Source organism: Macaca mulatta, chromosome 7, assembly GCF_049350105.2.
Source record: "Macaca mulatta isolate MMU2019108-1 chromosome 7, T2T-MMU8v2.0, whole genome shotgun sequence".
Taxonomy (NCBI): Eukaryota; Metazoa; Chordata; class Mammalia; order Primates; family Cercopithecidae; genus Macaca; species Macaca mulatta.
Genome location: NC_133412.1, coordinates 40102647 through 40130100, shown reverse-complemented (window position 1 = coordinate 40130100; position 27454 = coordinate 40102647). Strand labels below are relative to the sequence as shown.

Sequence of the window (27454 nt, the reverse complement as noted above, 5' to 3'; positions counted from 1 at the left end):
ACAAAAATTAGCCGGGCATGGTGGTGGATGCCTGTAATCTCAGCTACTCAGGAGGCTGAGGCAGGAGAATTGCTTGAACCCGGGTGGCGGAGCTTGCAGTGAGCCAAGATCACACCATTGTACTCCAGCCTGGGCGACAGAGCAAAACTCCATCTCAAAAAAAAAAAAAAAAAAAAGATAAGGGATTTAAAAATGCTAAGCTTCTCCCTGCAATACTAAACTTCTCAGTAAATATGACCAGCCCGCAGGGTGATCCAACGAACTACCAGTGTTGATTAGAAAGGAATGTTGCTCAAAGACATAAAATGTGAGGTTTTAAATTGGCAGCTTTAGAAAAGTGTTATTTGAGCCTCAAGAAAAACCCTCAATTCCTTTCTTGTCGAAATAAAAGTAAAATGGAGAAAATCATCTCCTGGTTTTGTGCCTTGGGGGAAATTAAAGGCCTGGTCTTTATGAAGTTTTGGATCTGATTCCAGTTGGAGGGGGTCTAAGGAATCCTGATCGCCTTTCCTTACTTCCTCAAACAAAACAAAACAAAACACACTGGTTTTTCCCAAGCCTTAAAAAACAACTGCATCTGAAACCCAGTCAAATGTAATTTGCTTGGGATAGCTTGTCAAAGTTGAAAAGGCAAGAATGGAACTTATCTGACAAAGATAGAAAACATGGAAAAAAAAAGTGGCTGGGCATGGTGGCTGACATCTGTAATCCCAGCACTTGGGAGGCTGAGGTAGGTGGATGGCTTGAGCCAGGAGTTTGAAACCAGCCTGGACAACATAATGAGACCCTGTCAACAGAAAAATTAGCCAGGCATGGTGGTGCACACCTGTTGTCCCAGCTACTTGGGAGGCTGAGGTGAGAGGATTGCTTAAGCCCAGGACGGAGCTCAAGGCTGTAGTAAGCCATGATCGCACTACTGCACTCCAGCCTAGGTAACAGAGCGAGGCCCCGGCTCAAAATAATAATAATAATAAGATAATAGTATTATTACTAGGTTGGTGTAAAAGTAATTGTGGTTTTTGCCACTAAAAGTAATGGCAAAAACTGCATTTATCTTTGCCTTGGGAGGCCGAGGCGGGTGAATCATGAGGTCAGGAGATCGAGACCATCCTGGCTAACATGATGAAACCCTATCTCTACTAAAAATACAAAAAAAATTAGCCGAGTGTGGTGGCAGGCGCCTGTAGTCCCAGCTACTTGGGAGGCTGAGGCAGGAGAATGGTGTGAACCTGGGAGGCGGAGCTTACAGTGAGCCGAGATTGCGCCACTGCACTCCAGCCTGGGTGACTGAGCAAGACCCCATCTCAGAAAAGGAAAAAAAAAAAAAAAAGAGTGGGTCCAATGGCAGCGGGGCATCATTTTCCCACCTCCAGCATGTGTATCTTAGGCTGGAAAATTTGAGAGAATTCTAAAGCAGACATCCATTTCATCTGGGGGAAAAGGCTGCGGTTCTCACCACAGGCGCTTAACAAATGATTGCGCCAGCTTTTAAGGCATCTGGTATTTCAAGTGGTTACTGCAGATTTTCCTCCGAGACAAAGCTTTCGTCGCTAAATCTTTTCCTCAGCATTTCCATTTAGAAGTTGTGGCTCATAGGATCTCGAATTCTTTCTTCTTCTTTTTGTTAAGGGGAAACTAATCTTAAATAGCAAAGCTGCTGGAGGCTTTTAACTTTTCCAAAGAAATAAGTTTTCACAGTGATGTTAACAAAGGTTTGAATTTTCCATGAAAAATAAGCAGATAAAGCTCCTGCTTGATGTTCCAGGGCAGAGCTATGACTTTTCCTGTAATTGTCACATTCTGGAAAAGACCAAAATGCTGACCTTGCACAGCCGACTGCGAGACTGCAGCGAAGGGAGCAGCTTCTGATTTCCCCTGGATATAAATATTTTCACATGCCGTGATGGGGGAGCCCTCTTGGGCAAACAAATAATTCCACAATCTTGGAATAAAAAGCTACATTGCTTCAGGGATCCCCTAACTTTCTCAGTTTTCCCCAAATATCTGTCTGGCAAATGTACACAAAGAATTTTCCTTAGCAAGCCACTGGAAATTTTATATTCTCTCTGCCCCTTTTCACTCCAGGTCACACGGCTCTCCTGTCTGGAATGTAAAATACATTTCAAGATGTAACAATGAAAAGGAAAACCTTAATGAAAACGTCAGCTGCTACAAATGCAGGGCTAATAACCAAAGTAACCTGCTGTACTTTTAGCAACACATTCTCTTTCCTTGCTGTTTTGGCATTGTTTTATATTTTGGTTCAGTGGTCTCTGTTGTAATAAAAAAAAAATCTGCTTGTGTCACACGTTGGGTGGGTAGCTTACAAGAGCTCATGTGGAAAGGGCCCTGTAGTTAGGGAGGCCAGCAGTTAAACTAAGGCAGATGGTGGTAGATTCCATTTTCAAAGGTTTCTGTGGACAGATAGATATCCAAACCTCCCTTGCCAAATTCTTTTTGTTTTTTTGGCTTTTTTTGAGATGGAGTCTCCCTCTGTTGCCTACGCTAAAGGGCAGTGCGCAGTCTTGGCTCACTGCAACCTCCACCTCCTGGGTTCAAGCAGTTCTCCTGGCTCAACCTTCCAAGTAGCTGGGATTACAGGTGCATGCCACCACGCCCAGTTAATTTTTGTAGACAAGGGGGTTCACCATGTTGGCCAGGCTGGATCTTGAACTCCTAACCTCAAGTGATCCGTCTGCCTCGGCCTCCTGAAGTGTTCGGATTACAGGCGTGAGCCATCGCGCCCAGTCCACATTTTCCTTTTGTCCAAGCAAACTTTTCCTTACTGTAACATAAGTTCCCTTACATATGTTTATGGAGTTCAAAATTACAGGTTAGTCAAATGAATTATAAATCTAGACGATCTTACTAAAACAGGGAGTCTATTTAAAAATAATAACAAAAAAAAGATAGGCCTGTGTTAGGAGTCAACAGAATCTTAATGTCGGTATCTGATAACTCTCTTTTCTTGGTAGTGAGTTCACAGTCATTGCAAATAGAATTATTCATGCTACAGCCTAGCCAATTATTCTAATGTCTCAAAATGCAGGCACTGTTAGAGACTTAAGTAATCCCATGCTAGATATATATGTATGCAAGTACATATATATATATGGTACTCCTATTTACATGCATTGTTACCACACACATTAGAAAGTGATTTGTTTTGGGACTTCATTTCTGTAACATCTCTGGGAGTCTTTGTAAAAACATACTTAGACCTGACTCCCAGGAGAAATAGCAGCACTGAGTAACTTGGGGACAGTGACTGTCACCATAAGGAGAAGAGAAGACCAATTACAACCTTCTGCCTTGACAACTTGGTTCATTTAGGCACGTTTTGAACAGGGTTTGCACTCAATAAACAGCTTGCTGAATTTCACAGAATGTAATTACCTTTATCTTTCAAGTGTCCCTGTAATCCACTCCATTAATCTTCATTTCCAATTGGGCTTCCTTTCTCTAAGAAGCCGTGTGGTTCCCCAAGCCCTGGACTCCTTCTGTTTGTTCACACTGATACAGATGCTATGAGGCTCTCTGGAGCTGCACCTGACCCGTGTCCTTCCCAATGGACCACCCCATTAGAAGTATGAGAGATGGCAGCTCTTAGAAAGTGGCCTTTGGGGCCCAACTTTGGCTACTGTTAGACTCTTACGGGTACAGGCATTCTAAAGCCAAGTCTACACTGGTCACTAAGGAAAGCTGGTCTAGGAAAGGCAGGGAAGTAATAAAAGGAGTCCACAGGACGTATAGGGGGAGGGATCTGGGTCAATTCTTAGCCACCCAGAATATTCAGGCAAGACTTTGTTTCATGAAAGTAGCTCTTTCTAGGGAGAGGGACAGCTAATTTTCATACTTGAATGAACCTTTGGAAAACAAAAATAATTGCAGGGGATGTGCTAACTGGAGTAGGAAGTGACAAGATGGCAGCCTCACGCTTGGGCATGCTAATAGAGACAGCAGGGGATGGGCCTAGGGACAGGGGACCTGGTAGAACACTGTATACAAAATCCTTCTGTCAGAAAGCCCATGCGCCAGTTCTTGGCCAGTCTGCCCCATAAGGGGCAGTGAGCCTTGAGTACAGCCTGGAGCTGCCTGGGTCTGGACCTGTGCTGTGCAGTGGTGGGGAAATAAACTGGGCTCTGGTTACTGGGCTGGGGTCTTCTAGAGTGGAGCTAAGCTATGAAGAAATACCCAGGAGTGGGCATCAGTGTGTGTGTGTGCATCTTAAAATAGGGGTCTTAAGGTGGCAGACCTCCTCTGGTTCCGCCGTGGCTGCTGCCATCTGGCCCTGGAAAGCCAGGTGCCCATAGTCACTGGTCATTTGTGAAGCCAGTCCTCCCAACTCCTCCGGGTTAGTAACCGACTTAGTCATCTGGAAAAAGAAAACAAGCAAGAGACACACACACACACACACACACACACACACACACACACACATACACACAGAGAAAAGCATGAGAACCATGTGTTAATATCACTGGAAGCCAAAGGGTTTCATTCACTTTTAAGCTCCTGAGGGGGTGAAGGCCAGGCCTTGCATTTGGGGCTAGAAGCTGGAGAGGGCAGTTCAAGCCAAGCCCATGCTACACTGCACACAAAAGGCCAGAGCCCTCGCAGGGCCCTGTTCAGGCCAGATTCTGACCGGGCCAGTGGGGACATGCTCAGCGTTGGGGCTGTGCAGCTTGGAGCCAGCCCCCAGGGTCCCCCCTCTGGCAGGTGAGTGTGCCAGCTCCTCGCCAGCCCTGCTCTGGGGGGTCACCAGAGGAATTCCCCCTAGAAGCCCCCAGAAGGCACAAGCCCTGTTCGCTTCTCACTCCTGGGCCCAGGCTTCTGTAGGGGGCTGATCTGGTCTCTGGATGCCCCGAAGCAGGTCCCACCCAGGCGAGAGAGGGCATGAGGACAGGGCTGTTAAGAAAACCATGAATGAGAAGTGCTGGATAAGCCAATGTTTTAGAGGAAAAAAAACTCATAGAGGATACAGCTTTGCAGTAAATTTGTGCCAAGGAATCACAAGGTTTTACCCACAAATTTAGTTAAGAGTAGTGTGTAGCCCACATGGTCAAGTTCTGCCTTTATTATGAAGATACTCGGGATTTTTCTCTGTTTCATAGACTGATGCATCTCAATTATCTAAGGTAGCTGGCATGCTAGTTTCTAGTGTTTCTTCTTCCTCTGGACAAAAATACCTTTAAATTCTCACAAAAGCAGTTTTAATCTACCACCCAGAAGGGTGTCAACTTGTCCCTCATCACGGGGCTCCCCTCCTGTTCCACCTCCTCTTGCTCTGGATAACAATACTGTCTCTTTATTTGTGGTCTTTTAAGACCTTGATTTTAAACAGCCTTTTAAAATACCTTTTGAATGACTCTCCATCCATCAAGGCAGGACAGGAATGTCCACCCCATCTAAGGCATGTGTACAAGGACACGTCCCAGCCTTCAGCTGAGATGTGGCCTCCAAGGAACGCACACTGAGCTGCACGAGAGTGAGTGGTGCCACGCACTGCTCCACTGCGACCTGCCAACAGGTGCACTGGGTCACTCCTTACGGGGTGAGGAGGGCCTCTTTCACACAAGGAGCCAGGCCAGTTATCTCAGGAGTGACCACGCAGCCTGAAGCTCAGCTCCTTAAGCTCATGGACACCCAGGGTCAGGCCAGGGCAGCCCAGGACCTGGTTCTGGAGACATTCCAGAAACACCATGAGGCTGCTCAAACATGTTTTTACCGCTGCTGCGCTGTGCTTCCTGCTCATCAGGAATCTGCGCTGAAGGGCTGCTGGCTCGGACCTAGGATCCATCCCCCACGCTCCCGAGAAGGACAAGACTGGGCTCAGCTCCAGCTTTTCACAGAACACTGAGATGGGTGTACCATTCTCCAGCCTGAATTCTTTTAAACAAGCCTGGCACAACCACAGAGTTTCCATGAATGAATGGCAGCAGCCAGGGACGACTTTGTGGTCCAAGCTCAACCTCTAGTGGACACACGATTACATGACAAAACCACTCAGAGGGGATCTGGGCACAGCAACCACGTGGTGGCTCATTCTGGTCACTCCAGCGAGGAAGGCCCATTGATTTCTCAACCCAGGCTTCTGTGGCAAGTATCAAAGAGGCATGTTTCCCCCGAGAAGGACAAGAAATTTTATCTTATGGCATCTGAGCTTTCAAGAGTTGAGAGAAACTTTTTCTATGGACTCCTATCAATTCTTTGGGAACCACATTTGTCATCTTTCTTATAACTGCTTAACATATCAGAGAGCATTCACTTTCTCTCAATGCCATTTGTATCTAAGGATCTATATATTACAGTTCTGGCTGCATTACATTTTAGCCAAAAAAAAAAAAAAAAAAAAAGCCCAAACCAAACATTACCTCCAAAAGTCGTATGCCTTCTACTGTCAGGAATTTTTTTTTTTCTTTTTACATAACCATACTGTTTCATTTTGCCTGAAAGATGGCAATACCTTATTGTCCAAGTATTATAACTTGATTTCATCAAATAATCTCATCTCTGTTCTATTTTATCCCGAAATATCTTCTCTTGCACTGTTATTTTAATCTACTAAAAACACCTCCAGTCCTTTGTGAGGTGAATAGGATTCTTCCCCTTTCTCCTTAACTACAAATTCCTTGTTTTCCCCGTCTTCTCATTTTCTCTCCTTCCTTTGCTCCTCTGTCCTCATGCCCAAGTCTCAGCCACCTTTAATTCCCTCTTGCAGCTTTTTCATGAGATAAGAACTACAGCAGACTGGGGCTACCAGACACAGGCAGCCAGAAAGACCACAGATAAAGGACAGAAGCTGGAGCCCCTGAGGGACTAGAGAGTGGTCTGGGCTCTCTCTCCGACACAGATCTGGGATTTGCAGGCTCAGCGGCGGCAGTGGATAAAAAGGCAACTAACAGTGGGGAGGGCAGTTCTCTCCCCTCTTACCATTTCCTGAGCTGTCACCGCAATGGCTTTGGAGTATTTAACCACAGTTGTCTGATAGTCGACAAATGTTCCCTTTGGTTCTGGAGGAGTGCCTTCATCCAGCTACAGAGGAGAGGAAAAGAATCCAAAGGTCATAAGAAGCCTGGTGAAGTGTAGACTGTATTTATGAGAATTAGGAACTTTGAAAAACAGAGCGGGCCTCCGAGATTCTTTCGCCCAGTGTCAACTCAATTGCCCAACTTGTGCAATAAGGACTTCAACAGAAGGGCACATAAGGCATTCGGGGTACATGTCAAGGAGAGGCTCCCAGCCTTGCCTGAGAGGAGCGGGAGGCCTTCCAGAGGAGTGATGTTTCGGCCAAGTCTTACCAGGCGAGGAGTCTGCCACATGTAAAAGGTGGGAAAGGCATCCCAAGAAAAGGGAACAGAATTCAAGCACATGGAGGCGGGGGCCAGCCTGACACTTCTAGGGAAGCGCAAAGGGGCAGAAGATGAGGTGGGAAAGGAGGCGGACTATCCATCAGGAAGCGCTTCCTGAGGAATGGTAGAGTCCATGGCTATCCATGGAACCCTTCTTTAAGAGCACAATTGGGGAACAGAAGGAACTAGAAGCACCAGAAATACATTGTTGTTCACCTGACCATAAATGCAATGCAATAGGAACTGAGAGAAGGGCAAGATCACTGTGGGGTGGAAGAACTGAGGCAATGGGACTATGTCCCTTGAAGGCTTGGGGACATACTGGTGTAGGAGATTTGTATTCAAGATCTGCTTCCAAGGCTTGTGAATGAACCACAGGCTGGTTACTTAAACTCTGATCTCCAGTCCTTCAGTGTTAACTTCCAGGCATCACATGGTTACAGTAAAAACCAACACTACACCTGGTCAAGAACTACATATAGGAAGAGGAGAGAATGTGATAATGACGATGCTGATGATAATGTCAGTGATGAAGAAACAGGCAACCCATCTTCACCACCACCATCCTCACCATCACCACTGGTTGCTGGATGGTATTCCAGGCGAAGAGACAAAGTGAACAGAAATGAATACAGGCAGAGCGAGTCTAGTGAGGTCAGCCTGACCTGAATAGGAGGGAGCTGTTGACAGCAGTGGGAATAAGGCTGCATCTGTTTTATGGAGAACCTTGAAATCATGAAGACAACAGTGGGATCTGGGGTAGGCAATGACGTATTTGAGATTTCCCTGGCAGCTCTGTGCCATAAATTTCAGTCAGAGAAGAGATTGAGGCCAAGTGGTCAATTAGGAAAATGTTAGCTGGTCTCTTCAGTGAGAGCTATATGTCATGAGCAGGCATGGACTGCACTGTGAGTGAAAGGAACGCATCACTGTGGCCTATGCATGATGTGGCTGCATAGCCCAGCATATAATTTTCACCAAACTATTAACACAAACTCCACACTAGACTTTTTTAGCTTTCCCTATCAGGCAGATAGATGCTGTATCCCCATCACGGCATGGGGACCCTGCTAGTCAAAGGAGACTGAAGTGCATACTCATTCACTTGTTGTAAATTGACTGAACATCTTCTAAGCCTCAGGCCATGTGCTAGGAGCTTGCATGTGAGATGTGACATCACTACCAACATGCCAGGATGCTGGAGCTGAAGGGCAGCTCAGAGCTCTTGGCCAGTGGCCACCTGCCAAAGAACCTTTAACTAGTCTGAGGACAATGGGAAAAGAAAGAACAAAGTAGTGACTAGGATTTCAATTTCATTTATTTGAAAGGACTTTCCTTTATTCTGAGATTATAGCCTTCCTCCTTTTGTGGGTGCTAACATGACCTTTCTTTTGTAAAACAGCAGTGATGTAGATAGCACAGTCTTTGTCTGTTTTTGTTTCTTTAATTTTCTTGCTTGGCCAAAAACAAAAACAAAACAAAAACAAAGAAAAGAGACCACATCACAAAATCCCATAGGATCCTACTAACCTCACTGAATGAGGAAATCAAGGTTCTGAGAGCTTGAATGACTGTCCAAGGTCACCCGGAAAGCTGATTACTTCATACTCACTTGTGAGTCTCCAAACCTCCCAGTGCTCAGATGACGAGACAAAATCTCAAACAGAATCTGTTCCACAGTGGAAGCCCCCAAAGTGTCAAGAGTCACATCCAAGTTAGAATTAACTCTGGCTACACTCATGTTTTTCTATAATTCACTGGCTTTGAGAATTTCAGACAATGAGTCTAATAGTATCTCAGAGTTTTAACCAAGTTAACGAAATTCTGAGAGACTATGCCAGCTTTCTAATGCCTTGCAGCACAGGGAGCCAAAGGACCTCAAACATCACTTAATTGTAAGTCCCCAGCAACAGGCTAAGCAAAGGGAGAATGGGAATGGGGAAGAGGTGTTATGTGGTGCCCTGGATGTCAGGCCAGGGTAGATAAGAGTTAGGGGCAACATTGAAACCACAATTATATACTTTGCAGAACTGAGCGGGGAAGAATAGCTCCTGGCCTCTGTGGCTTGTGTTGGCTGGCAGTTCCTAATTACTGCTATCAAGTAACACCTGACTTATTTCCAGCCCATCCAGAAGAATCCAATGTGTCTCTGGCTGAGACAGCATAGGCTATACCACTAACAGCAAGTGGTGCAGGGCCTGCTCTCTCTGTCCACAGTCCATCGCAGTGCATAAGGCATAGGGCTATCAAAGAAAGACTTTGGATCTGATGTCCATCTTCCTAGGATGTATGGAATCTTTCCCTGCCATTTGAGAGGTACTGAAAAATATCTTCTCCCAAGAAGAAAAAGATTATCATTTGAATTTCTAATTTGCACCAAGAAACCTTGGGCTCCATTATTTAATGTCCTTGGGTAGATACATGGTTTATTTTCAAAGCTCTGGTGTTCTGACGTCCTGAAAACCAAACAAATCTACTGAGACTTATCCAAAGGCCTTGAGAAGAGGGAAATTTCACTCATTTTCTGCCACAATGTCCATATTTGCAGCATGAGAAGCCCACAGCAGAAACTGATGGACGATTTGACAAAGTGGAGCCTGAAGTCTCTAAAGGTAGACACAGCATTCCATCCTGGGCTTGTTATGTTTGTTCCTAGGCTGACAATGACTGCATAATGCCTAAGGATACTTATTCTAATTATAGTTACAGCGTATCATTTCTTCATGGAGATATGAACAACCAATCTTCTCTAAATTAGCAATTAAAGACTGCTTATTATCCTGAAAAACCTTATTAATGTATTCACAATCTGACAATGGACATTTCAAAACATAGATGATGTCTAAAATTCTTGGCATGCTATCACAGGATGGCAATTAGATGCTGATGAACAAGCATTCTTTCTAATGAATGTCAAACTTACATGACTAGTGAAGGATTCTTTGGGGTAAAGAACAGGAGATATGGAGTTGAAACTGTCTCCAGTCATGTCACCCTAATGATCCAACTCAATTGATGGGTCACTAAATGAGAAAATGATACTCATGTTCTCTTATATGTCTGTAGCCTGCAAGGGTTTACCAAGGGCTTTTACATATATACTATTTCAGTGGTTTCTGTGCCTGGCTAGATATCAGAACCACAAGGAGCATTTAAAGAGTATGTTAAAATGTAACTCAATTGAGTGGGTTGGGGGTGGAGCCTCGGAATCTACATTCTTAAAGCTCCACATGATTTCAAAATAGCCATTCCAAAAGCTAGCACTTGGGAATCACTTTTTTTTTTTTTTTTTTGGAGACAGAGTTTTGCTCTCATTGCCCAGGCTGGAGTGCAATGGGCACGATCTCGGCTCACCGCAACCTCTGCCTCCTGGGTTCAAGCGATTCTCCTGCCTCGGCCTCCTGAATAGCTGGGATTACAGGCATGTGCCACCATGCCCGGCTAATTTTGTATTTTTAGTAGAAACAGAGTTTCTCCATGTTGGTCAGGCTGGTCTTGAACTCCCAACCCTAGGTGATCCGCTTCCCAAAGTGCTGGGAACCTTGGCTTCCCAAAGTGCTGGGATTAAAGGCATGAGCCTCCATGCCTGGCCAGGAATCACTTTTATTTCATTTTGGCAATTGTTCCCCCACAACAAACCCTATGAAGTAGATAATCAATTTCCATCTTCCAAGTGAGGAAACCTATGATATCTTTTCCATCTCCATCTTTTTCTTTCATGTAAAATTAGAAGGAAGGGCACAACTGGCTTACAAAAGTAATGCATTAATAATAAAGAATAATATGTTGGATGTGTGACTGGATATCTGTACATTAACTAGAACCTTCAAGAAAAGTAGAGGCTTGTTGCTATGAGCCTTGACAGCAGCTTACAGAAAAGCACGCAAGGCCCATGTGTGAGGGAGATGAGGGAGTGGAGAGCCCTGGAGCCCACGCCCACCTTGCTCATAGCCTCTGCAATGGCGTCCACCATGCCCCCAACCAGCCCCACTTCACTGGCAGCTTCGTTCAGCGTCACCATGATGTCGTCCACCGCTTCCTTCATCAGCTGGGCGGCCTCTGTGATGGCGTCATGGGTGTGCTGCGCCTGAGAAGGAAGTGTGAAACATTTCCTTAAGCAGAAGAGTGCAGTGCTCAGTCTTCTAAGAATAACCTTCAAAAGTAGAGTGTAAAACCATACCCCCACAATGGAGCACAGCAATGTATTCTATTCCTTCCCTTTCTTTATGTTTGGCCATTTGTTTGCAAAGTAAATAAAAATCAGAAAGACAAATAGAAAAAGATCTCTTTTTACAATCAGGGAAAAATAAAACTGCAATATCAAACAAAATCTTATGACATGACTAATTTTATATGTTACTATGTTCAGGACTGTAGAAACAGAATGCCACAGGTCCCTAAATATACAACATATACAAGTTGACACATTAAAAAAATAATATAATGAAAAAATGTGCTTAAAATAAATGTACTTCTCTTCAAAGTCGCCCAACACACTATAATTCCCTATCTAAAGATAAGATTGGATTACAGAAATGTAGGTTCCTCTAAGGGAAATGTATCTGTGGAGTGCCTAATAGGCTTTAAAACTATGTCACAAGTTATATGCCATGAGGTTGGAGAAATGCATGCAGCCCTGCAGGTAAAGCCCTGAGTACCCATGCATTCCTTAGACCATATTAGGAAGCAGGTGTTTCACACCTGTGTCAAGCAGAGTAGGGGTTAAGTAAATCAATGGATGAAAACAATGAAATAACGGCAGTCCTGGGCTCCCTGAAAGACACCTCAAGTAGTAGCAAGATGCCGGGGGGAACAGCCAAGCCAGGCAAACCTGGGTTCTAGTTCTGGCTCCACTGCTGGCTCACTAGGTAAGTGGCCCTGGGCTTGCAGTCCTCCTAGGTAAAATGGGGAAAGCTACAGCAACACCATGCAGTGATGGATGATGTGGCTGCAGGCGCCTTGTCATTTATAAGGGCAGTCTAGGAGGAAATCGTGCCCTCGCTCTGCAAAATCTGACCTGATGTCAGGTTTTTAGGGTTGGAATTGCATCACGTCCAGGCATTGGGTCTACTCATGCCGTGGCCATGGCCGCCCTGAGCCACCTTGTTGGGGAAGTAGACCCTTTCAAAAGGCCACGATATTGCATCTTTACTTTGGTAAATGAGAAGGTAAAGAAGTCAGTGGAAAGCAGTAAACGAGAACTCATTGGGTGATTTTCTAAACACAAGAGAATTTCAGAGGCTATGTGAGCCACAGGAATTGGCCCTGTCTGAATCGAAAAGCCATAGGAAGCAAGAAAAGTTATTCAAATATGACATCTGATGAGATGGGAAATATGTTGATCATGGGTGGTTATCCTTGAGGCAGCTGTGTCAGGACACACAGGACTGTCTTCGGGATGAGTGAAGTAAACTGGTAATTCGGGCTGATAGCTGATTTCATGGCACAGAGATGGTAAAACACAAAATGTGCAGATTGCTTTATTTTGATGATAGAAGTGTGAAAGGTGATACCTCTTGGACCTACTCTCCAGAAAGAGCATCTCATACATTTTTATTCATACAGAAGGTGAAAGGGAGGGTGCAGATTTCTCTAAGTCTCATTTAGAAAGAGATGACTGTTGAAGATACAAAAATGCCAGCAATTCTACACATTCATATGAAAATTAAGTCCACCTTCTTGGGGAGATGGGAGCACTGCCTGCCAAGGATCTGTACTCTCATGCAGGCTCAGGAAGGTTCAAAAGCAAATTTGGGGGGCAGCAGTAAATCACAAAACTTTTTGAACTCCTTGGACAATTTAAACGACAGTGTCCTGTACCAGGTCACCAAAATCTATGAAAGCATATCCTTGCTCTTGGCAATCCCAGAAATGAATTACCTCCCCATCCACTCATGCTGATGAATTCTCTATAAGGCCTGCTCTCCTTCACTTCTCATGGTTAAGTTTTTCACAGATTCTTAGAGGGTCAGCCCAGCATCTACCTCTTCTATGAAGCCTCCTCCAATTACTCCAGGCCTTACCCAGGGCCTTTTCTTCTGAACGCCAAAGGCAAGTCTCATCTTTATCAGACAGCCTAATCTCAAATCACACACACCTGCTAGTAGGGCTCAATAGTTTCAGACACCCAAAGACACAGTTGGATCTCAATTAAGATCTCAATTAAACCACCGACAGCAATCTCATAAGTGGCATCAGTCGGCCCAACAATGAGGTCGTTATTTTAGATTCCAGAGGGGTTCCTTGTTACTGTTCCTCATGGCACCACACAAGAGGAAAACCAGATTCCATTCTTTTTCAGACACACGTCTGAAGTCCGGCTTCCAAAGGAGCCTTGTTTCTTTATTACAGCGCTTCAAATACAAAGCCCAGGATAGCAGGCACAGACATCACAGGAGTATGGAAAAATGGGAGAAGGCCACAGGGGAGCAGATTTCAACTTTGGTAGAGGGAGAAAAACAAGGAATAATTAGAACTGCCCAACAGTGGAGAGGGCTGCGCTTCTGCTGGAGTGTTGCAGGCGGAATCTGTGGGGGCCCATCAAGGATACTGCAGAAGGGAACTGGGCGGGGTGGGGATGAGTGGAGAAGGGAGCACTGTGGGGTTGAGAATACTGCAGAAGAGCTCAATGGAGCGAGGGAGAGGTTACACTGCAAATGCCTTGGTAAGCATGTAATTCATTAACACCAGGTTCTGGGCTGCCACTTTTTTAAAAAACATAACGACTATGTCAGGCACATTATCTCATTTAGTCTCTACCAGTACCTTAGGGAGGCATTCATAATTGCCTTCATTGTTTAGCTGCAGAAACAAAGAAATGAAGTAATCTACTCGTGAGAGGCAGAGGTGGGATTTGAATCCAATTATGTTTGACCCCAAAGCTTGTGCTATTTTTCACCAAATCAAAGCTACCCGTAACTATCTGACAAACCTTTATTTCTTCTGCAAACAGGGATATATAACACCTAGCACATGGCAAATAAAACCTAGTAAATATGTGTCCAAAGAATAACACTCAAGGTGATTAAGTCTCTGCATCAGGCATCTAAGGAAAGGGTTCAAAAAAGCAGACTTGTAGTGTCCCAGGCGCACTTTGGGCTAAGCCTGTCAGGGTTTGCAGAAAGAGAGCAGGTTGAATGAGACCAGTGAGGGACAGAGGTGATCACCTGCCTTGCCTTCACTCATCTTGTTCTACTTCATCATCTAATGCTTTACTGAAAACTACTTCACCCTGGTGGAAAATTATTCTAGACACCACTTTCAAGCAGAGGCTGTTACCAGAAAGCTTACAGGGCTGACTGTGTGTGCTCTATGGGTGGGAACACAGGAAACTAAGTCCAAGCTGGATGTTGTGGCTTGCACCTGTAATCCTAGGTACTTGGGAGGCTGAAGGCGGAGGATTGCTTGAGGCCAAAAGTTTGTGATGAGCCTGGGCAACATGGCGAAACCCCATCTCTGATGGCTGGGAGCACAGTCAGCACTGTAAGCTTTCTGGTAACAGCCTCTGCTTTACCAGAAAGGAGAAGCTGAGGTTGTGAGGTTCCTTGAGAGAAAATAAAATTCCACAAGGAGCTCTGAACATACAGTCCAAGCAGATGTGTTCATGTCTTAAAAATCCAGAAAGGTCAGGTGTGGTGGCTCATGCTTGTAATTCCAGCACTTTGGGAGGCTGGGGTGGGTGGATCACCTGAGGTCAGGAGTTCAAGACCAGCCTGGCCAACATGGTGAAACCCCATCTCTACTAAAAATACAAAAAGTTAGCTGGGTATGGTGGCACACGCCTGTAATCCCAGCTACTCGGGAGGCTGAGGCAGGAGAATCACTTGAACCCGGGAGGCGGAGGTTGCAGTGAGACGAGATCACACCATTGCACTCCAGGCTGGGCAACAAGAGCGAAACTCTGTCTCAAAAAAAAAAAAATCCAGAAAACTCCTACTTTGAATTATTCTTTTAGTACTGAAACCCTCAGGTAGGAGTGGGGACACGTGGCAGTAAACAGCCTGGATAAAAGACAACCCAGGAGAGAGTCAGAAGGTAAGCTCTGCCTCCTCCAGTTTGGGGAGCGTGCAAAGGGGGCTGGCACGACTGCAAGGCACCCTGTCGTTACTCCATCACGGTCAAAATGGTATTTTTTTTTCTCGCTCTATTCCACCACTTCAGCAACTCAACTTATTTTTCCAAAAGACTCTGAGCAACTTGAGGGCAGTGGCTGGCTCTTAATATTTCAGCATCCCCAGAATGAGGCTCTTAATAACTGCCAAGTACATGAACGAAAAAAACTTAAGTCCAAGCTGGGTGCTGTGGTTTGCGCCTATAATTCCAGGTACTTGGGAGGCTAAAGGGGGAGGATTGCTTGAGGCAGGGAGTTCGAGATGAGCCTGGGCAACATAGTGAGACCCCCATCTATAATTAATTTATTAAGTAAATAAGTAAATAAATGAGCAAGCACGCTAGCCAGGTATGGTGGCACATGCCTGTGGCCCCAGCTACTTGGGAGGCTCAGGCAGGAAGAAGGCATGAGGCCACGAATTCGTGACCAGCCTGGGCAATATAGTGAGACATTATCTCAAGAAAAGAAAAGGAAAGTCCATGACATTATTCACACTGCTACTAGTTCAATGTTTCTAAAATAAGGACTGGTTGTGCCATTCCCCTGCTTAAAGACCGCCAATGGCTCCCCACTACTTACAATGAAGACCGAAGTCCGTAATGTGGAAGAGACCTGTCACCCTGCAGCCTAGTCCATCCTCCTGCCTGGTGGTCCCCCAACTCCGCATGTTCCAGATAGACCAGACCACTCACTATTCCTGAAGAAATCACAACCCTTTAATAAATCTACCTATGACTTTGCATATGCTGTTCTCTTTTCTGCACTTCCCAAGTTCAGAGTAAAATGTGGTGCAAGGTCTCCTATGACAGGCTGTCATCATACTTGGCCACTGGTATGGGAGATTTGTATATTAAACTGCAGTCTCTTAAGTACTAGGAATCGAAATGACATTTACTGGAGCACAATAGAGCATTCCTTTGTGCAAGCTGGGTGTCAGTGCTGAGCAGGGACCCAGCAAGCATTACAGTTTTCATTCCTGTCATCATCACACCATACATTTTTCCTCCCCAAGGATACTTGTCTACACATGCTGTCAAGAAAACAATAACTTTTATGTATATTTCTTCGTTTCCTCCCTAAGAACCCTGGGAAGGTCAATAGATTATTTCCGACCTCAGAGTGGGAGCTCAAATGCCACCAACAAGAACTGGAAGTGTTTTTTCCTGGAGGGACACATTACAGCAGGAATGCATGATGGCTTCTTAGTGGTCCTAAGTGAGTCCCCGAAATCCTGGACCATACCTTGGGGTTTCCGCCACCTTCTTTGGCTGCGTACAACATCTGCAAGGCAGACTCTGCGAGCGTCTTGGTCTGGTCCAGCACCGTCATCTGCTGCTGATGGTCAAGAATCTTGGAGGCCACACCGACTGCGGCTAAGATCAAGGGCTCAAAATAGCTTGCCAGTTGTGTCACCTTTTAAAAAAAATAAAAAAGCCACAGATGTATCATGTAAATACACGTGTCTCCTTCAGGGGCTCCACGGTGGGTGCGGGAGGGGAACAGGACTGGGCTGACTCACAGGCAGAGGCAGATCTGTGGCAATTTACTGCTGAAAGCGCTTGCTAATTAATGTACTCTTTCTTGGTTTTTACTTCCTCCAGGGAGCTCTTCATCTTTCTAAATATGGCAGAGGTGCTAAGAAACCCATTCCAAGATCCAGAGTGAGATATGAGAATTGAATTCAATTTTACAAACTGTCAATTTCTATAAATTAACAACTTTTAAAAGAACTAAAGATGTCTTACAAACTCAGGAGGAAGGGGGAGTGGAAGAGGATAAGGTAGCAGGGGAGCAGAAAAAAGCAGGAGATGAAAGAAACCTTCAAAAGCTTTGTAGGAAGCCAATCCCAACTGCCTTTTGCCCGGAGCATTTTGACCAAGCCTTGATTTGGAAAAAAAGCACAAATGATTTCACATCAGCCTAGATGCTCTGTTTATGATTAGCCCAACTTGGGAGAACAAAAAAAGCTTATCCCCACAGGAACCACTGCCTCCGCACAGGCCCCTTTCCAGGAGGGCGATACCATGCATATCCATCCATGCTCACCAAAGCTCGCCTACCAGCTGGGCGCTGTGGGCCACGTGTTGCAAACATCTAGTGGGCGCATCCCCTGTGCCAGGCTCTCTGCTGAAAGTTTAACATCCATTTCCTCACTGAGCCTCCATAACTTTAAGAGGCAGATACACAGGAAGATACCGAGGCTTCAAGGGGTTGAGACACCTGCTCCATCTCATGCAGCTAAGAGCTGGAGACAGCGGCATCCCACCCCACAGCCCCAGCTCTCAGCTACCACAGTCTGTGGTCTCCGTCACTTTCATTGTGACTGCAGTCCTGCTGCTGTTGTAGCACTACACTTTTAGAAGTTTATCATTTGGTGTTTGGATGCCCCTCTACCTGGCATCAGAATATGAGATCTTAACATTTTGCTATATTCACTTCAGATACCAGAATCTATCCCCTCTCAGAATCTATTCTCAACTCAGAGAAAATACAATGGCATGAATCACACTTTTCTGTTCAATGCCTCATTCTGTGCGGTAATGACGAATGGCTAAATTATGCCCTTCAAGAGCACTTAAGTTCAAACCTTTAGCCAGCACCTCCCTTAATGCTTCTTCCCCTCACATGTTAGAAGGATGAGTGTTGTGGGATGTGGACAGGAAGACCACTCACATGAGCAGTCACTGGGCCAGCAGCAGCGGGTGGAGGATGATGGTGGGTGGTGGCTAGGGCAAAGTGGGGGAACGTGTCCAAAAAATAAACCTTAATTAGCGCTAAGAGTGAGACATGATTATTGGCCAACAATAAGCATATTTTTAATTGTTATCCCCTCTATGGTTATCTTACAAGAGGTTTCAAATCTGGTGAATAGGGCTGTTGGCAGCCCTTAGGGAGCCTTTGGGTGAATTTTAAAGGGGTCCTTTGGGCAGACATGAGTGACACCAGGGCAGAGCATAGGCTGAATTTGGTCCCTACTTCCCACTTCAGCCAAATGCCTTTGTGGAGGGCATGGCCTGCACAACCACAGGGAGCAGCTCCACACACTTGCATGTGATTTCATCCTCATCCCCAGGAAGGGCACTGGTGTCACCACCAAAGGGAATGGGGCACTAAGGGGTCATCGGGGCTGAAGGCTTTTAGGGTGGTCCTTTATGTCCTAAAGGAGGAGTCAAAATGTTTAATGCATTAGAATCTTACATGTTTTCTAGGTTAATTTTATTATTTTAAAAGTATATTTCATCAATGCAACTGTCAAATGTCAGCGGTTGCTGTGTGCTGAGAATCATTAAACGCAATAACTAAACGGGAGCCCAGCTTCCCCATGGAGATAGCATGGCTGGGCCATGAAGGACGTCAGCTCTGGCTTCAGAATCACTGGATTTGAATCTTCCCTGCCAATTCCTTACTGAGAAATATTTAGCAAATTGTTCTAATCGCTCCCCTTCAGTTTCCTCATCTGTAACATGGGGATTAATAATAGCACTGAGAGTTCATCAGGACTGGTAGGAGGATTAGTGTACATGAAAGCCCTTCACCACGCTAACTGCCACATAGGAAGCATTCACTAAAGGCTAGGTGCTCACATATTACAGGCAAAGCTTTCTGAAGTCATGTGCTTTTCTCTGTATTTAGGGAGCTTAGCAAGGACTTTAACACCTTTAGTTCTTGGACATGACAGAACAGGAAACATCCTCCCTTGGGTTAGCACGTGCATTAAAATAACAGAATTTTGAGTATTTGGTACATGATGTTCATTCCTAGGTCAAGGGACACAGTGGATTGAATGGTGATCCCTCAAAAGATATGTCCATATTCAAATCCCTGCAACCTGGGAATGTGATCTCATGTGGAAAAAGGCTGCTTGCAGGTGCATTTAAGGATCTTGAAATGCGAATGTCCTGGATTAGCTGGGTGGGCTCTAAATCCAGTAACAAGCGTCCATCTAAGAGATAGAAGAGACACAGAGGAGCAGGTGACAACGTGATTATGGACGCAGGGATCAGTGTGATAGTCAAGGAGTGCCAGGAGCCACAGGAACACAGAAGCAGCAAAGAACAGATTCTCTAGGGAATCTACTCTACAGCCTCCAGAGGGAGCACGGCCCTGCCAGCTCCTGATTTTAGACTTTGGATGAGAGAATAAATTTCTGTTGTTTTAAGCCACAGAACTTCATGAACACAGCTGGGGTCTGAGAATTTGCATTTCTTATCACTCCCAGGTGCTGCTGAAGCTGCTGCTCTGGGGCCCCCCATAAGCACTGCATTGAAGCCTTGGGGAAAATGTGGGTGTGAACTCCCAGTCCACGGCTCTTCAGGATAGAAGGCCCACAGACTGCCTCTGTCCAAAACTCTCTGTTAGAAGGTAAGAGATGGATTAGCCCAAGGGCCAAGAGTAAATTTATAAGTCAAGTAACATAATTGCATTATGTTTCTTTTGACGCTAACCAGTAACATAGGAATTAATCTTGTATACTAATGAAGTATCCGCAGAGACATGGGTATTGTCCTCTAAAGACATCCAGAAATGTTTTATTACAAAAGTTCTGGAATAAAAAGTAACTGCTGAGAAAACGTCCAGCTTCTCTTCTAAACTCAGTTTCCCTTATGGGCACACAGGCAGTGGCCCCAGTGTCCAGACCATTCTCCTACCCCTGCAAACCTCTTCACACAGATGGACAAGCCCTTTTCTAATTGCCATATAAAGAAACAGCTATGAAATGAAATATGCTGGCTGGGCGTGGTGGCTCACGCCTGTAATTCCAGCACTCTGGGAGGCCGAGGCGGGTGGGTCACCTGAGGTTGGGAGTTTGAGACCAGCCTGACCAACATGGAGAAACCCCATCTCTACTAATAATATAAAAATTAGCTGGGCATGGTGGCACATGCCTGTAATCCCAGCTACTTGGGAGGCCGAGGCAGGAGAATCAATTGAACCTGGGAGGCAGAGGTTGTGGTGACCTGAGATCGCGCCATTGCACTCCAGCCTGGGCAACAAGAGCAAAGCTCCGTCTCACAAAGAAGAGAAGAGGGGAGGGGAGGAGAGGAAAAGAGAGGAGAAGAGAGGAGAAGAAAAGAGAGGAGAAGAGAAGAAAAAGAAATGAAATATGCCACACTTAAAAAGGCAAACAGACACTGGCCTTTGAGATTTCAAATCTTAAAAATCCCTCCTTGGAACCAGTGGGAAGGTGAGTAGGCCCTTAAGCTATTCTGTAATTTGAAAAAGCAATGAATATTGATTTTCTAAAGTCGATACTTGCCAAGAAGATTTTGGCTACTATATTTCTTCCTATACTGACGGCCGCACTAGGAAACCCAAGGTGGTTAAAAATCCAATTTCTGGCCTCTCCCTATTGAGGCACAGGTTGCACGACAAGCCAACTGCCCTTGAAGAATCTGCAAAATGAACCCCAACCAGGCAAAACGTCATTTGGCTCTTAAGACAATGTGGGTATGAACCGCCAGCCGAAAGGCTCCCCCGGAGTGGACACCTAGGGAGCGTTTGGTCATCCAGAGAGGTCTGCTTTGCCTCATTATGTCAAAGAGTAGACACTATGTTAGAAACCACAAAAGAATAATGTACCCTTAAATACACCAGAATGGGGCTGGCCGGCCAGCCAGCCAGAGGTGGCAGACTCCAGGCTGGGAGTGTCTGCTTCAGTCTCTGGCTTCTTTCAGCAAAGGCCGATTGCAACGGACGACTGTAAATGCCAAATTACGTCTCTGGCCACAACCAGAAAAACTGTACTGAAGTTTTCTTCTGAACTCTAGGTAAAAATAGAGCCTGAACTGATCATTTCTGGAGAGGATGCCAGAGAGAGGTTCAGTGTTATTTTCTGCAGCTTAAACCAGCATTGGACTCAGGCACAATACTTGCACCACAGGCTTTTGGGAATGATAACAGTAAAGTCAGTAAAATCCTCTCTCCTGTGATCACACGCACACCCTCACAGGATCCCCTCGGTGTGCATTACCTTATGTCCCAGCTGAGCTGCTTCTCCCCGAGCCGCTGTGGCGATGGGATCAATAAGGTGCCCGATTTCCTGGACCACCGAAGTCAGCTGCTCCTGCAGGGCCTGATAAGGAGAGAAGCGTCAAGTTCATCCCATAACAGCTCCCCACAGAGCTGCACTGATTCAAAAAGGCCCCTCCGAAAAACGAGTGAGGCCATACAAAGCAGACACCAAAATGCCTGGGTGTGTGCCATCAAGCCACTGTGCCCTGCCCTGACCTTCTCAGTGATGACTCCTCCAGAGAGAGAGAGAAGAAGCAGGCCTGAGACACACTTTTGCAACTGGCTTCTTGCTCCTGTCAACCCTGACAACTGACGCTACTGGTATCTTTACTTTAGGTTCCTTGATGTAATTAGCAGACTTGCGGAACAGTCATGGCTTTCCAAAACGACAACTTCTTCCAAATGCAGGGAGATAATGGAGGGGTCTGAGGGAACATCCAGGTCGCTGTATTCTCAAAACTAAGAACCCCTTAAGGAGGGAGAGTGACATAAAAATGAGATTAGCTCCTTGAAAGCAGGACTACTTCCCAAACAGTGCACTGTGAAAATGCTCAGTCCACTGTGTTTGGTGGTGCATATGCAAATATTAAAAACGGTGCCCTCAGGGCCTTTCTTCTCAGGCTTGAGAGATGGTTTAATCTCTCCACCCCCAAAGAATTGAATCATGCTCTAAAGAGACAGCAAGGTATCTAGATGATTCTGAGAGTGTGGGGGATGGGAGATTCAAAGGTGGAGATTCCCAGCCAGTGGCAGGAAAGATCAGATCCCTTTGCAGGACTATTCATAGGAGCTTCACTGATAGATGCAGGATTAATGCATCAGAGCACCGGGCATTTTAGGTCTGCACACACCAGCATGGAACTGAGTGAACTCCGCCGAAGTGGCGATGTCCTGCTCATCAGAAATGAGACTCTAGCCTTTGCTACTTTCCCACAGAACAATGCTGCCTATGGGCCAGCGGGGATGTGGGCAGAGTGTCCTCAACAAGAGGAGCAGACTAACATGCAAACTTGAAAACAAAACCCTGGAGAAAGAAAAAGAAAAGGAAAAAGAGAAATAGAGACAGATGGGAGCGGGCAAAGAGAAACTTCCAAGACGGCCAAGGGTTTTATTTAGCTAATTACTTATTATCTTCACATTCATAATGTGATTATAGTCAAGAATGCAAGAATATTCCAACAGTGCTGTCTTATTACAGATGGTTTGTTAAATTAAACAGGGTGTATGATTAGGGAGCACATGCAGTTAAAGGGGAAGGGCTCTCTTCCTAGTGAGGGAGTTCAAACAGGAGATGTACTGGCTGGGGGAGGATATGGTGAAAGGATGGGGGATGAGGGGGGATTCTGGGGTGCTGGTCATCTTTGCTACTTTTTTTTTTTTTTTTTTAAGATGGAATCTTGCTCTGTCACCCAGGCTTAAGGGTGGTAGTGCAATCTCGGCTCACTCACTGCAACCTTGCCTCTCAGGTTCAAGTGATTCTCCTGCCTCAGCCTCCCAAGTAGCTGGGATTACAGGTGACTGCCACTGCACCTGGCTAATTTTTCTACTTTTAGTAGAGATGGGGTTTCACCATGTTGGCCAGGCTGGTCTGGAACTCCTGACCTCAAGTGATCCACTCGCCTCAGCCTCCCAAAGTGCTAGGATTACAGGTGTGAGCCACAGTGCCTGGCCTCATCTTTGCTTCTTGATCTGGGTGCTGGTTGAAAGGCCTGTTCAGTTGGTGATAATTTATCAAGTGGTACACTTATTTGTACTTGTCTGCATGCATATACATACGGACATTAATAACAGATTCAAAAGAATAATTCTAGCATCCCACACAGTTTGAGAAAATTTAATCTTTCTTTTTTTGGAAATAGGAGGGTGAAGGTGGAGCGAAATAGACAGCTCTATTAATAAAAATGAGCAATACTAACTCTGGGCCGAAAGCTGATTGTTAATGAATTCAGGGGCAGGAAGATAAACATCAATAAACAGACCATTCATATTTATTAAGCACCTTCTGCATGTCAAGCACTCTGCTTTCAGTAGAGATAGAAGTAAAAGTGAGGAACCTTTGGACAGGTAACAGAAAAAAACCCAAAGGGAAAAAGTAGGAAAATTCCATTCTAAACTTTGGAAAAGCAAGCAAGAGAGGGCAAAGTGGCTTTAAATTAATAATAGGATGCCAAAGTCCTCAAATGCTAGATATTGAATAACTTAGGGCAGAATCCTTGATCTCTGAACAGACCCAATGCATTAGTTTAATGCTGAATTTGCCAACTAACTAAAAAGCACACTGATGAAATATGACAACAGTGAATTATTTACTATTTACATACCTAGGTCCACTCTACTGATGTGTTAAAACACAGTACCCACCTAACCCCTAAATTACCTTGATATTGATATTTTCCCTCCCAATTTCAGCCACATTTCAACTTTCCATCCCAGTACATGTATTCCTTCCCCTAAGTCACCCTTCTCTACTTGGCATCCGCCCTACCCTCTCCAAAAAGTTCCCAGATTGGCTCCACAGAGAATGGCTGTCTAATGATGAAACTCCAGGAACAGAAACATTTTGGACCCCCAACCTCTACCCCTCCAAGTCTGATGCTGAGATTTTTCAACATATCTAGAGGCTGCTAAGCAGGCCCCCAGATCCCCAGCTTACCTCCACAGAGATGTCGTCCCTTGTGGCCAGGCTCTGGCTGACAGCAGCCAGCGAGGCCTGCTCGATGTCCCGGATGCACCGGTTGATGCCATCGATGGAGTAATCACACTCCCTCTGTCCAGGGGCCTTGTCCCTGGAAGGAACAGTGCAAGTTGGACACAAGCTCCATGGGGCTCAAGTCCCACAGCCTGCTCCAGCACTGGTGGGCCAGGATCCCTGTCCACTTCCTCCCTGACTCAGTCACCTCCTTTCAGGAGGAATCCCTGACCCTTGGTTGGCAATGTCGCGCTGCACAGCCCATGCATTCCTTAATTTAACACTTCAGATAACTCTACTTATTTCTGGTGGAAAGAATATGGTCCTGCCCTCCATCTTAGGCTGATAACAGGCAACTGCAACGGGAGCAATTTGGACTTGGATTCTCTATTCACTGGCTTAAGCACAGGACTCTTATTAAAAAAAAAAAAGTCAGCACTATTTCCAGTGCAAACGTATTATGCTTTGTACATTGCATACGAGTCACAAAGTCCTGGGCTATAGTAGGAATTAAAACATGTAGTGAATTTTTCTTTGCAAGCCATTAAGAAATAAAGTTAACTGTGGTTTTGAGCTTCAAAAGCAACTAGGAAGCAAAATATAATTAAGGAAGATGAATTTCATGCTGTGAGGTATTAACTGGCTAACTTCAGAAATGTTATGTCTATTTGGGGATGTCTTTTTAGGCTCCCACTATCACCAAGGAGGTCAGAGATGCTCAGAGTTACTGTAGGCCCTAGAATATTCTTTGTCTTATTAGCAAACTAACTGCAACCCCGAATCCTGCTAAATAACAATGGTGCTCAATGCCTAAACTCCTAGATACAGACAATGTGGTACAGTGATTAGACAGCCATTGGGCCTTACGGTGACCTTGGGGATATTACCCAAATTTTTCTGCCTAAACTTATTCATCGGTACAATGGAAATAATGACAATGGTACCTTACAAGACTGTTGTGATGTTCAAATAAAGTAATACAGATAAAACACTTGGAGTAGTATTTGGTATATGGTAAGTACTTAAGTTAGCAATTACTATTGTGACCAGTGCTTCTGGCCCCAAAGAGATAAAGAAAATGATGATAATGATCAACAACATCACTATTAAGGATAAAGCCTGGTGGGCTTGTCCTCCTCCTGCCCCGCTGAGATGCAGGCTGGCAGCAACCTCCGGATGGGAAACTGACCTGATAGAAGTGATGAGGCTCTTGATGGAGTCGGACACTGTGTGGGAATGCCCAGCCAGCACAGACCATGTGGGTGGGTCTTTGGGGTTGATGGCCAGAGAGCGTGCAGTGCGAATGAGGTACGATGAACTCTCCAGCATGGTCTTGGCTGAAACCAGGATTGGTTCCTGTGCCTGGGAACCCTGAGACCAAACGGCAGAGAAATCAAAGTCAGGGTCGAAGATACGAGTGAATGAGGTGGGCCCTGAAAGGTCCTGTTCTTTGCCAAATCACCACCTTGGCCCTTTGAAGGAGACAAAGAGGGCAGGGAACCATGAAGACTGGATTACCCGGGGTCTGCACGGTGGGGACTTAAACCCATGTTTGCCCCTTAACTAGCATTTTTGAGCGTGACACATTCCAAGAATCACCCCAAACCTAGGCAGTAAGATTGTTCTCTACATATAGGTCATCTCTCAAGAGAGGTGGAGTCACTGTGTTTCACTCACTGTGCACATGCCATGGGGGACAAGAGTAACAGTCGCAGACATATTGACAGAAAGAGCTTTCGGAGTTCTGACTATTAACTCATTCGGTGCCACACAGAGTTAGCCAAAGACCTTAGTGTGATCTTCCTGCACAAACACCCTACCTCGGAGCTGATCTGGGCGGGAATGCTGACAAACTCAGGGTTCGAGGCAAACGCCGTCAGGTTCTCCACAGCTTCAATCAAGGGTGCGGTGGCCATGTGACACTTACTGCGGTTGTCTTCAGAGAAATCCCCATCCAGGGCCTGATGGGACAAAACACAGAGATTCTGCCTGATTGAGAAGCACAAGTCATTCGTGAACCACAGGAATCACCTCTGAGTGAAAGAAGGTGGTTCAATGGGAACACTGAAAATGTTTGGTGACTTCATAACCAATAAATAAGAACTGATTAAAGAGACCCCCGCCATCAAGCAGAGGGGCCCCGTTAGCAGTTGTGAAGAATTAAAGACAAATGGGTAGCTCACAAGACAACGGCCTCCACAGTCAATGTCCCCCTCCCAGGAAACAGAGACACAGATTTAAACAGCAGCCTGCTCTTCAACGCCCCGTGACCCCCTGCACCAGACCATGCAGCGGAACGACTTTCCTCCTCACTTCTGAGACTAGAATCCTTCGGATCTTCGCCTTCATTTTACTCAGATTAAATCTATTCTCTTCCAAACAATAAACATACTTTATTGTATTTTAAAGCAGTACTTTTAACTTTTTCTAAGTTTTACCTGGATGTTCCCTAATGACCGATGCAGGCAAGGTGGGCATAACTGTCATCATTTGGAAATGAACACAATGGAATCCAATGGGAAGGAATAGACGAGAACTATCCCCAGCCATACAAACAAATCTCAAACATAATATTTAACAAAACAGGCCACCCACAAATGGGTACCTCCTGTACAATTCCATTAGTACCAAGTGCAAACACAGGTGGCCCTCCTAATCTAGGGTGTGAGAAGAGCAGATAAGACCAGAGAAAGCACAAGGAAAGTTTCTGTGTGCCAATAACACTCTGTTTCTTAATCTGGCTAGAGTTACCAAGGTGTGTTCCACTGGAGAAAATTCACTGGACTCTACAGACAACGTGTTTTCTCTCTATGTATCTTACGCTTCATAATTAAAAAACAATACCAAACAAAACTAACAGCAGGTAACACAATGGCATTGAGTGATCAGGCCTATTGCTGATTTATGGCCTGGATGGATGAGAATCCAGGAATGTGGCCTGTGATCCATGCCAGACTGCCTCACAAAGGGTTAACACTTCGATGAGGTTCCCAGCCCTGGACTCTACCTCCTCAGGATCAAGGCTGTTAGAACCTACAGCCTGTGATCCAATGACAGAAACCCTCCCTCCCAGCAAAAGGCTACCCTTGAGAAGGCAGTTATGTTTGCAGAAGAATGCAAATTTCCTTGTTAAATGAGCAATGAAACTTTTAACTTAACCCTTATGAGCAACAGATAAAGCCAATTTAGACAACTGGGATCAAAAAAACAGGGGCACTGGCATCACCAAGCATAGCAGATCTGAGATGGGAGCATTTCTGTTTTCCAGTAAAGCAAGAGGCGGCAGGCACC

General features: G+C 45.4%; 1 protein-coding gene across 14 annotated transcripts in view; it reads right to left on the bottom strand.

Annotated features, from left to right (window-relative positions):
* The window catches only part of TLN2 (talin 2), a 455280-nt gene that overhangs the window by 53817 nt on the left and 374009 nt on the right, over positions 1–27454 (bottom strand). For all 14 annotated transcript variants that reach the window (XM_077939528.1, XM_015142407.3, XM_077939524.1 and 11 more), the window contains 8 exons: positions 25984–26124; positions 25353–25534; positions 24128–24260; positions 21434–21535; positions 16705–16875; positions 11293–11439; positions 6934–7035; positions 4256–4375 (listed from right to left, as the gene is read on the bottom strand). In XM_077939528.1, coding sequence (XP_077795654.1) covers positions 4256–4375; positions 6934–7035; positions 11293–11439; positions 16705–16875; positions 21434–21535; positions 24128–24260; positions 25353–25534; positions 25984–26124 — 1098 coding nt within the window. The remainder of the gene's footprint in view (positions 1–4255; positions 4376–6933; positions 7036–11292; positions 11440–16704; positions 16876–21433; positions 21536–24127; positions 24261–25352; positions 25535–25983; positions 26125–27454) is intronic.